At 42.5% G+C, this 12,347-nt stretch overlaps 1 protein-coding gene across 1 annotated transcript in view; it reads right to left on the minus strand.

Moving 5' to 3' along the window:
* st3gal2 (ST3 beta-galactoside alpha-2,3-sialyltransferase 2) overlaps nucleotides 1–12,347 on the minus strand; it is a gene marked incomplete at its 5' end in the record, with an annotated part of 40,467 nt that continues 28,120 nt past the window's right edge. Inside the window, 6 exons of the mRNA XM_079680455.1 lie at nucleotides 1–4,112; nucleotides 4,226–4,345; nucleotides 6,717–6,762; nucleotides 7,302–7,481; nucleotides 9,595–9,728; nucleotides 10,573–10,632. Coding sequence (XP_079536581.1) covers nucleotides 3,939–4,112; nucleotides 4,226–4,345; nucleotides 6,717–6,762; nucleotides 7,302–7,481; nucleotides 9,595–9,728; nucleotides 10,573–10,632 — 714 coding nt within the window. The 3' untranslated portion in view covers nucleotides 1–3,938. The remainder of the gene's footprint in view (nucleotides 4,113–4,225; nucleotides 4,346–6,716; nucleotides 6,763–7,301; nucleotides 7,482–9,594; nucleotides 9,729–10,572; nucleotides 10,633–12,347) is intronic.

Here is a 12,347-nt window from a genome sequence, read left to right on the forward strand (position 1 = left end):
TACACTGATACGTCCAAACTTTTAATCATGTTTACCATCAGTAGCTCAAACAGACAGAGAGATAAGATAGGTTACTGCAAATGTTGACACACTTTATGTCTGGTATTTTCCCTGTAATTCTTCACTACTTCTTGTCTGGATATACCTCAAAAGTATAAACACCTCACGCTGCGACACCAGTTTACATGGTCTGCAGCCATCTTAAAGCAGGCCTACAATGTCAGTGCACAACGCAGAATGGGAAGTGAAGAGTGGTAGGCGCCAGTACCCCGAGAAAAAGGCGATGTGTGTCTTCATGTAGGTGTGTGTGTGTGCGTGTGTGTGTGTGTGTGTGTGTGTGTGTGTGTGTGTGTGTGTGTGTGTGTGTGTGTGTTCAGCTCAGAAGGCACAGCTCTCAGCCAAAAGACATGGGAGTGTGTGTGACTAAAAATATGCAAAGATGGAGCAGCTATAGGCGAGATATGTCTAGCGGCAGGACAAGGCACAAAAGCATAAATGTCCGTGTGTGTGTATCTGTGTGTATGACAGATATAGAAAATACAAATAAAATGTTCAGATTCTGCCCCAGACTCTTTAAGTGAGCACAGCTCAATGCTAAAGACATGTTATGTGCAAAGAAGGATAAAAACAACAAACGCAAAAAAGGTACAATACACAAGAGTCACATGAGGCTACACAATATCCTCCAAAGATAACACAATTTTACACCAAACAGAACCAATATCAATATTGAAAGAACAGTTCTTCACATCGCCTGCTGAGGGCAGCACCCGACCCTCCTCAATGTGTGTGTGTGTGTGTGTGTGTGTGTGTGTGTACATGTGTGTGCGTGTGTGTGTTTTTAACTACATGTAAAAAAACCACTTAATCAATAATAATGAGCTTTAATGCCATGTGGTTAAATCCCTTAACTCTTAATCCACTCAGAGGGATGTGCTCTTTTCTCATATGCACAGTTGTTATTTCATATAGCATCTGCGGCAGGGTTCCTACACAGCTTCTAGAGGAAAATGTAGCTTTCATTAGAATTTTTTTTTGAGGTCGTAGATTAGTTTTTTTTTGGTTGCTCATTGCATAACACACATGAGTCACACAAGGTGCTTTGACTTGCCAACCTATAGTCAGTTTTAAACATACCCTGGTGCTTGCCACAACACCGAATCCATCAGTAGCAACATACCTGTTGTTTTGTAAAATAAAATAAAAGTCTTAAAAGAATATTTTCCAAATGTTTAAATAGAGTTAGAATCCAAAAAGACCACAAACTATGTCCACCCTCCAAACCCAAAGTTGAATTGAGTCAGAGAACTGACCCGTGCTTGTTGACCTCCATGTTTACAATGGTTACAACATTAAGAAAACAAAGCAAAAGTAATGATCTAGCGAAACGGCTTGCAAACGCCCCAAATATTTTTCAAACGTATAGCATGTTAGAAATAAAGAGTTCTACATATTTTCCAGACCTTTGTAGGAACCCCAAGTACTTTCCCTTATCAGTCACCAGCTACTTCCTAAATGTCTCACATCACACCAAATACTTTTTACTTTTTCATGGCTCACATTTAATTTTTTCCAGTGACGCTTTTGAAAAGGTTGAGCAGCACTCGCATGTCTGCTATTTGTTTGTGCCTCCTCACTGAATATGTGAATAACTATCAATGGAGGTTATAAATGAGGCTATAAATGTGTCATCATTTGAGGATAGTACCAAATGATGATAAGAAGCCAACTGGGTAGAAAATAAAATCTGAGCCAACAGTATAAATCACAAAGTGTAAAGTCAAAGCAAACAGTACAAAGCCTGAAATTAAGTCTGCAGTGGGATATGCCATTAACAAGAAATCAAACAGGAAGTGCAGTTTAATCGATGCAGCAATAGAGTGGTGCAGGGATGACGTATTTACCCGGAAGTAAGCTGCGCATGGGTTCCCACGACAAAAAGCAATGGGATTTCTCCATAGGATTTGGGAAAATAGCTCAAAACAAGGTCTGTGGAGAACGAACCTTTTTGATAAATGAACGTTTTGTAACATTTTACATTTTCGAATCATAAATCTAATCGCCAGAAGCAAAATGCTAACGGTATGCTATAAACAAACTACAGCCGAGTACAGCAGGGTCGCACGACTTCAACGTCACGCCAACTTAAGATCCATATTCAAAACTACAGACTCTAAATGGTAAAAGTTGAAGTGTTTGTTTTGCAGGAGGCAGGTACTTGCTTTCAAGCAGAATAGGGGCAAACAAACTTAGCGGGAGTGTTAACGTGTTCGGCGTAATGGCATACAACGTCCTCGACAACTTCTGTAGTCCTATTCAGCCACTTGTTAACAACCATCGTTTTTCCGACACGTAAACTCTTCAAAAATCACCAGTGGGGTCACTGCTGATTATTATTTAATGTCGTAGAACAAAACGTGATCCGTCTCTTAAATTTGTGTCAACCACAGACCTTATTTCGAGCTATTTTCCAAAATCCTATGGAGAAATCCCATTGGCTCTGAGACGAGGGAACCGGAAGTGGTAAAATGCTAACTCACTTCCGGGTTTTAGGACTCATCACTGCACCACTCTATGAAGTCTAAGGCGTCTGGTGGCTCTGCCCGCTCTAGAGATAGCTGAAGTTTTAATTGGCTAAGCGGGAACCAGTGCTAGTGGCCAATGGAGAGACTCAGTGGGGTTTTTCTTTCACCCCATGATATTGGCCTTAATCTGAAGCAAAATGCTCCTGACAGTCTCTTAACTCCTCTGGGATACAGAAGTCAGTTCTGTGTAAGGGCAAAGAAACAGAGCGAGGTTCCCCTGATGTTTCAGTCCTGTCAGAAAGCCAAAGTGGCGAGCCCAAAGCAGTTTTTGTCGAAGTCTGCTTCACGGAAACCGTGAACCAACAAGTTTTTCTCTGGAGAAAGACGATGTGCTCCTCATGCTGCCTCAGAGAGCTGGGGCATGAAGAACCAGTCTCCCAAATTAGACCCTGACAGACCACATGGGGATGAAACTCCATCCAAACATTAAATCCCAGGAGACAAACTCTTGGCCTCATTAGAGCAGTCAAACCAATGCTCCTCCCAGAACCCCCCCTGCCTGTGTGAATAAAGTCTTAAGCTCAGCTGTGGGGTTAGCAGGCTCATGCTAGTGCTGCGGTGATCTGTGTGGGTCAGAACGGTCAAAAGGCAAAAGTCCTGATTATGTTTCTGTTAGTCTGCTACACGTTGTCAAGGCCTTGCTAAGCCTGTAAAGGACCCAAGGGGAGTGGGTTTAGAGGACACATGATATAACCCACAGCAATCACACATTGGCTTATACCCCAGAGTTGTACAGCCCATCAAAGTCAGAACGGGTCCTTGTAACGCTGTATGGTGAGGCAGAACTCGCATAAAGTCATGGCCCAGGGTTCTGCAAGAGATGGAAATGTGAGTCTTCGAGTCTCAACTGGTCAACAGATTGCCAGTTTTGTCAGCAGGTCTACGGTACAGAGCCGCGTACTTAGAGGGTGTACGTTTTTACACACTTCCAAGTGTAGAACAATAGTCTCCATAATGCAGACGGTGCTATTACTGTGGCCTTTCCAGTACGCTCTCTCTGGGCCCTTAAGTCAGAGTGGCTTTTTGTTGTGATTGAATGAGTTTTCCTGCTGTCCAGTGTTCACTCGTTCTTCAATCCGAGTTGAATGTAAGGCTTAACTCCCACCTTTAGGCCAGTTGTGAAAAGCAGAACTACATCTGGATCTATATGTTCCCCGTTGGTTACTTGGAGTCTTTTCCCATCAGGGCCTCTACTGGCTCTCAGAACTAAGGGAAAGTGAACGGAATATCATTGTTTGGAACCAGCAACCAGTAAGCTTTTGGTTAAAATATCTAACTCGTTCTAAGCAGACTCTATAGTGTCTGTCGCCGTATCAGTGATCGAAGACTAAGATACAAAGGATGATTTGCTGGTTATTTCCCGGGGAATAAAGTGATCTTGCCGGCCTTGGCCAGCCGCTCGATGATCTGGGCTTCGTAGTCCGCATCGTGGACACCGGTCTTCCTGAACTCCCCGGAGTAGCGGTTCTGCTCCCAGTAGTGGTGCCAGTTTCCCCTGCTGTCTGCCCCGAAGCCAAACACATTAACCTAGAGGAGTGATGGAAAAGAAGTGTGTGATTACAAATATTAACCTATAAAATGTAGTTCCAGCATGGTGCAAGAATTTACATATTGGAAGTAGAGAAGAGAAATAAACTGACCTCGTCACAGACATGCAGGGCAAAGAACAGCACTAGCATGCCAGTGGAGGGGTAGCGCCCATTGTGTGTGGTCCAGCGGTCGTGGATGTATTTAAAGAAAGCTGGGTTGAAGACCTGGACCTGGTGCAAGAGAAGCAGAGTTGCTGAAAAACGAAAATTCAAACCATCCTGCATGGAAAGTAGTGTATCTACACAGCATTGACCAAAGTCTCATATTCAGAAACATCTACAATTTGTTTTTTTTATAGTTTATGTTAAATTTAATCCAAGTTCCTCTGTTTTCAGATTCATAGCTTGAATTTTAAACCGAAATTCAGGAAAGATCAAAGCTGCAAAAATTAAAGCTGCTGCATATTCAAAAGAAAAACAATTCCCCAGTGAAATTTGAATACTCCCGCTGTGAAAGATTTGAAGCACTTTTCACCAAATGAAAAGTCATATGACATTTATCATCTGCTTCCAGGTGAAGTGCCAAAGAAGCAGCTCTTATTCATTTAAATGTATATTTTTGCGGCCGACTAGAAAACACACCGTGGCCGTTTCTCAATCGCGAGGAAACTGGCTTCCAAGCCAATATTTCAAGGATACTACGTCATCGAGTGCCGCCGAAGGACTGTTCCAATCTCCAGCATACTTGGAATTCCACCGAGGCCACGTCCTTGGTTTTGGGGTAATTTCGAGGCTGCACATGGGTAGACTTCGCGTCCTTCAAATCCCCACAATGCTTTGCGCACGGACCAATTTCAAAAACCCTTGCGGAGAAAGGCTGAACCGACGCAGCGCAGCACACATTTAAATGTAAGTATGTAGTGGCGTAGAACATGTGTTGGTAAATATGTTACTTTGTTGCATTTTTTATCACCAAAAATGTGTTCCGTGAAAGTAAAGCAAGTTCATAATTAGATAGACATCGTGAGGTATTTATTTTCGGGACAGTTTATGTTGAAACCGTTAGAGAGAGTGGCACACTTGTTAGCCTGTTCCATTCTTGTTCGTTTTCCGAAGCCGTGGCTTGGAAGTATACTTGCTTCGTTTCTGAAGGAAGTGACTTGGAAGTATGCGACTACCAAGCCAGTATCCTCGCGATTGAGAAACGGCCCGTGTCTCTGACCCAAACCCCCAGGAAGTGCGCCGGACTCTGTGCCCAAAATTCGTTGTGTCCAAACGGCGGTACTGCAACTTCCGTATCGGTCAGTGACGTCACTGGGCCCAAAAATACTTTTTCCCATTGACTAACATGGGGAAAGAGACGTCTGTAAATCAGCGGATAATTTTTTTGAAACTAAATAAACTACCCAGTATGAACTATTTTATAGCCCTTATTAGAAACATTAGGTTCTTAAAGTTGTAAAATGCACTAAAAGCTCAATCTAGATTTATTTTCTCCCTCCATTCATTCTAGTGAGCCGAGAGCTTATACATCCATGGCCGAGAGTGGGAGCTCGGGGGGCGGGGCTTGAGGGGCGCATGCTCTGTGAGCGCACATACAGGTTCTTATATACAGTATATATCCTTTATTTAACCAGGTAAAAGACTCATTGAGATTAAAATCTCTTTTCCAAGAGTGACCTGGCCAAGAGGGGCAGCATGTACGAACTTACAACAGATAAAACACAGACATGACAGGCAGACTAATACAGCTGTAAAACACAAATAAAATGGCACATTAGCCAGTCAATATGCGAAGTAAAACAAACTATTAAAAATCATTCAAAACTGGCAACATTTAAAACGATTTTAGGATATACGAGCACTCACATCTACCAATGGTGTCGTGTTCTCTGTCCTTTAAAATGGACCTGAATTCCCCCATAGTGATTAAATCTGAGAGTTTCAGCTCCTTCTGTACATTGTTCCAAGCTGTGGGGGCAGCATATTTAAGAGCTGTTTAACCCAGTTTTGTTCTCACGGTAGGAACCAGCATCTGAATACAATCTTGGGAGCGCAAGCCATATAGACTTTCTCTTTGACACATATATGTGCAAATGTAGGAGGGAATCAACCCAAGCAGAAATTTATAAATAAAACCCAACCAATGGGAAAGTCTGCGAGCAGATAAAGATGGCCAATTAGCAGCAGCATATAAAGTGCAATGGTGTACTCGATATCCACATCCAGTAATAAATTCTTCTGCTCTGACAGCTAGGCATGATGGGTAATCTGTGAAGTTTTGCTCTCTCAAAAGACCGCCTCCCACGCTGTATCCAGTTCTTATTATACATCCATGCTCTGACCAGAAGACATTCACAAAAAGTCCTCGCATGGCGGGATTAGTTTGACTTTATTTATTTTCAGGGATTAAAGAGCGAAAGCAGAAGATTATTAAAAAAAAAAGGAAGGTTTATGATCTAACTGTAATCCCTCATCAACAATGGGGAGGGGATTATCTAATTGCAGCAGCAAAGAGGGTTCACCGTGTGTGTTTGTGTGCGGCTGCATATGTGTATGCCGTATTACTCTGAGAAGAGCCAAAAGTAATGAAAATACAGACCTTGTCTTTATCTACGCGCAGGAACTGCTTCACTGGAGCGTAAGTACTGAGAAAGAGGGGGAAAGAGGGAGGGGGGTAAAGAGAGAGAAATTGATGACACACATTCAATCAGCACTTTATGTGATGGCTGCCGCAATGAATCCTGGATGATTGACGGCTGACAGATTGTTCCAGCCTAGCGACTCTGTGTGTGTATGTGTGTGCGAAAAATGAAGTGTATTTAAGACCCCAAACATTACTTATGTGTGTTAGTGTCCCTGTGCAGTGTGATGTGTCCGGAATACAGTTTATCTTTGTGTGCAATCGCATGTGTGCTAATCTGTGTTTATGCATATGTGTGTGTGTGTGTGTGTGTGTGTGTGTGTGTGTGTGTGTGTGTGTGTGTGTGTGTGTGTGTGTGTGTGTGTGTGTGTGTATGTATGTGTGTGTGTGTGTGTGTGTGTGTGTGTGTGTGTGTGTGTGTGTGTATGTATGTATGTGTGTGTGTGTGTGTGTGTGTGTGTGTGTGTGTGTGTGTGTGTGTGTGTGTGTGTGTGTGTGTGTGTGTGTGTGTGTGTGTGTGTGTGTGTGTGTCTCTCTTCTTACAATCGGATCTGGCCGGTAGACAGAGCGCTGGTGATCCAGACGAGATCCAGCGTTTTGAAGGGAACCAGGACGAAGCTGACGTTGGCTGCCAGGTTCTTGGCGCTCTCCGGGTACATGAAGTGGTGTGTGGTGTGGCTGCCGGCGTCTTCCTCGTACCCTACTGTGGGGGCCAGGTTTATTCTGGGAAAAAAGGGAGGTAGATTATGAGAATTGCACGTCTTCAGCTAACACTATTCTAGCAAGTAAAGTCTGAGCTTCAGCCGTAGTCACTAAAGCGGTTTCAAACCAGAATGAATCCACATCGAGGGGTTGTCTGCTCAATATTAACCCTCCTTACGGCTCCTTTTTGGTCTCCTCCTTAGGGAAATATCTGTCTCTTTAGCTGCCAAATGCTCCACAATGTTCACCAACTGGTTGCTAACCTTTATTTGTTTCCTGTCTGGTGCTGAGCAGGTGGTGTACAGCGGGTTTTTGGAGCACTGAAAAGCTGCTCATGAGAGCAGTCGGACTGAACCAAAACAGCAAAGGTGGGAAGAGTGTTGATTCACTTTTGGTTTGTCATTACCAGGAAACCAGGTAAAAGTAGTGGTTTTAGTCATCATTACTATGAAAGTGGTTCAACTCATGATTTAAGTCATGATTTAAGCACCACTTTTTAAAAGGCATAACTTGTAAAACGTTTTCTGAAGAATTGGTAAAAAGCCAAGAAAAAATAAGTAACTTAGAACATTTATTTTATTCTTTCATTTGTCTCCTTTTCTACCTCTGAAAATGATGCATAAAGAAGACAATCTTTTAGGTTTGTTGTCCCTCCAATAGCGAAGTGTATGTCCTTTAGTGGATGTGGTGCTATGCAAATGTTTCCCAATCTCGTCATAATTATTGTATATAACCTCCTATCCATCCCCCATTGCATTTCCTTCAATTTCATCTGAGTCCTTGTGTTCCCACCATTTTTCATGCCCTTGAATATAATAAACATATGTTTCCCCGTAAGACAGTAACTCTGTCTTTTGCTGTATTTACAGTCTATGTGACTCACTACTGTCTGGAGAACCGAGCTGTTCATACAAACAGGAAGGGGCACCTTAAAAAGAAAAGGCGGCTAAGTGCGCCTACACATATGTCAGTGAACAAAACAGATGTTTGTTCGCATAGCGGGAGTGGGAAGACACACAGACAGCAGGTGGGTGGTGGTGTTGTGGACCAAGCTGATTATAAAACACAGAATGAGAATCAAACCACAGTGAGACGGACCTGGAAGCAGCCCACACAAGTCCACTGAGAATGCAACGCTAATGGATGCTAATGCGTTAAACTAAAAAATACTTGTCATTCCTGTGGAGGCTTTTATGCCAAAAACACGTGGCCACGACAAGCACTATAGCCGCGGGCAACAACATAGCTGTGTGTGCCATGCCAATTGACGACAATCAGGCCCTGTGATCCATCACTGCTGCGCCAGAAAGCGTGGGGGGGATTGATTCAGACAAAAAGATTTATGTCCCTCTCTGCCTGGGTGCGTGCGTGAGAGAGGCACGATCTATACGTTTCAGCTTCTGAAGACATAAACCCTCTGTGTGGTGACCTCACACTAGTCAGGTGACCTCTCCGTCAACCAATTAGACTTGAATATAGGACAGAATTAAAAAGATTAAATATAGTATCAAAAGCTGATCAGAAGAACACATCTGCTGTCGGCTTCTATATAAATGTGTCACACAGATGATGATACAGTATGTGTTTATTTTAGTTGTATATTACTGTTGCTTTGTTTATTTTATAGGTTTTAATATTTGTATTGTATTTAATCATTTTGTCTTATCTTATGCCTTCCTCTTTTTTCCCCCGAGTGGGTTCATTGTTTATTTACTTGTATTTTCTTTGTATTACACCTTTTACCTCATCGTGTCCTTTGAACTCTTATATTATGTATGTACGCTGCATGTGTGCAATAAGATTTTAGGGTTTAGTGAATTGAAGTGAATTTCTTATGATTTGTACTAATTTGTGATGTGTGCCATGTTGTGAAAGCAATTTGAGCTGCACCTGGTGTATGAAAAGTGCTATAAAATTAAACTTTATTTTTATAATTATATAACTTTAAGGCTATAGTGCTTTCCTTTCATGAAATCTCTCTTCCCTTCTACCCTCCAGCTATCTTCCTCATCCACCTTCATCTTTTCCTCCATCTCCATATCTTTCTTTCAGTCTTGCTCCATGTAATGCAGCTGTGCATCTGCTCTCCTCTTTATCTCATTGCCCTTCTATCTGTCACATCCATGCCTCTCACCTCATGATGTGGTTGTGTCCGTCAATGGTCGGCCCATATCCGGCCCCTCTGAGGTTTCCGGAGTTGCCCACCACGGCACAGCGCAGGCAGCGTCCCGGATCCCACGAGCCGTACGGCGACCTTCCAGGAATCACCTGCGACACACAGCCACGATTCAATCAAACTGACTGGAATGAAACTGCACAGGAAATGAAACAGCACTGGAACTGCAAGATACATTTGAAAATCTAACCAGCAGCTCAGACCAGATTGTTAAAGGACATCCTGCTCTTAAAACTGGGGTGAACTCTGCATGATAGTCTCCATGAAAAAGACATGAGTCTGGCCTCAAGGAGCCATACTGACATATTAAAGGTCCCCTATTATACTATTTTTCATCAATATATTATAAGTCTCAGATATATACAAAACATGTCTCTGAAGTGTTTGGCTCCAAACACCAAACAGATCATTGCAGCATCCTATAATCCCCTCTGTTTCAGCCCCGTTTCAAAAGTGCTGATTCTGTGTCTGTTACTTTAGATGAAAATAAGGAGTCACTCTCCACGCCCCTCCGAGAAATATGTGGTTAAAAAAAAACACGATGGTGCTCTAGGAGGAGATTAAGGTGGTTATTGGCTTATCGTTACACAAGCCAAAAAAATCGTTATGACATCATAAAGTGGCCAAAATCTGATCATCATTTTCAGACAGGTTTTTATATAAATGGATCAGGACAAAAAGAGAGAGAATCTTTTAGCTGAAACTTTCAGAATCTCTTTACACAGCGGGGACACATGAAAAAGTGGATTTTGCACAATAGGTTACCTTTAAAACTGTATGTGCTGCATTGACAGTCAGAATAAAAAAGAGAAGAATAATCCAGATGAATTAACAAGGAATGCTGATAAACCTTAGCGGCTTAGCCCTCAGCCTTGGCCCAAGAGAGATGACTTGGCTGATTTGGAAGTGGAAAGATGAATTAATAATATAAAATACCTGGAACAGCCTCAGCAACACCTGCTGGATGCTGTGGGGTTTAAACTGGGGCTGTAGCATCTAGAGAGAAAGATAAACAAATGTGTTGAGGATGTGTAGTTTCTCCTCTGCACAAATTGGATTTGACAACAGACTTTAAATGTAGATACTTACCCTATTCCCTTATACGTGTGTGTGCATGCACTCGCCAGCATTCATTAGCAAAGTGTGTGTGTATATGTGTGTGTGTGTGTGTGTGTGTGTGTGTGTTTGTTTAGGTAACAGCCATGTGTCAGACTGACAGGATGCAGTCTGGCTGGTGGAGCAGTGGTCAAAGGAGCTGCCCACATGTCAAAAACAAGCTGAATAAAAAAGGCGGAACAGATGGCGGGGGAAGAAGGGATGTCAAATGTCCAAAAGAAAGCAGAAAGTGTGGGAGAGTACCAAACATCTTGTAAACTTCTCGACCTTACCAAATGCTTTTGCTTCACCACACTACTTGTCTGACTGCAAGTATTTTTACATCTTCAGGGACAGTGTGTTTTTTTGTCTGTTTCCAGGCACTGTTTTTTTTGTGTCACGAACAACACCGAGATGCCGAGAGTTCCTGCTCGGGGGGAAGTGACAGATGACAACACGCCTTTTCTGTCTGGTTGAACAACTTGAATAAATAGAGGCTGGATACAAATAGAAGTTTGTTATGTGTTGAATGTAGAAAAGAGAGGAGCATAAATAAAGACATGGGATGTAAATGGAGTTGAAAGAAAGACAAAGAGGGGAGAATGATGATACTGTAGGTCATTTTGTTCAGGCTTGGATAGCACCATACATTCACTTTGAATTTACTTGAATTTGATTACATTTTTTCTTTTCTATGCAAAGGTAAACAAAAAACATTCAACATTTGCTTCAGCTACATTAAAATTGGTTATAATGCCTTTGGGATATTTAAGAGATGCTGCCTTTCTGTAGCAATGGCAATAATGGTCAATGTTGCCACCATTTTGGAACCCATAAACTGATATCTGGGTTTACAGTCAGATGCAAGAATACATTTGGGGCTTAGGGATGACGTCTACGATTGGATTGTATGTGCCTTCATATGCGTCAGACGATAGCTGATGGGTTCATTCCATCGGACACAGATTTGTTTTTGATATTGACTCAGAGCGTTTAGCCAAAGTCCTGGAACTTAACGATTAGAGGTCAGTCCTACTCAGACTACAAACGGAAACCAGAACGATTCCTATACAAATATTGGGAAAAACATTGTCCTGTTACCCACAGATTTTTCTTTCATATGCAGACTCCGTTAATAGGAAACAATACTAACAACCTAAGGAACCTGGCACTACTCAGTAAAATGGGCTACTAAAGCCCCGGCCACACAAGGAAGATAACGGTCGTATCCGCTACAGTTCACTATCAGATAGACGGTTCGGACACAAGGCCGACATGGAAACGCAGAAAACGATAACGGGTCCCAAGGTGGGTAGATCTGCAAACGAAACGCTCTGGGGGGGCAAACGGCTCCGTGTTCACGCCTATACGATCATGTCCTGATAACGTTGAAGCAATAGCCCCGCCTCTCCCCACCTCTCGTGCTCAGAGATCAGCTGCTGGGCTCTCAGAAGAGCGGAAGGAAAAGAGAGGCTCCGTTTATTATTATTATATTATTATATAGAGTCGTTATTCATTTGTTTTAAAGCTAAATAAATAACAAAGAAAACCTCTGACCGGCACTTTTCTAATTTTGTCCGGAAGATTTAAACTTTAACGGATATGTTGACCTGCGA

Source organism: Notothenia rossii (assembly GCF_949606895.1).
Source record: "Notothenia rossii genome assembly, chromosome: 5".
NCBI classification, from domain to species: domain Eukaryota; kingdom Metazoa; phylum Chordata; class Actinopteri; order Perciformes; family Nototheniidae; genus Notothenia; species Notothenia rossii.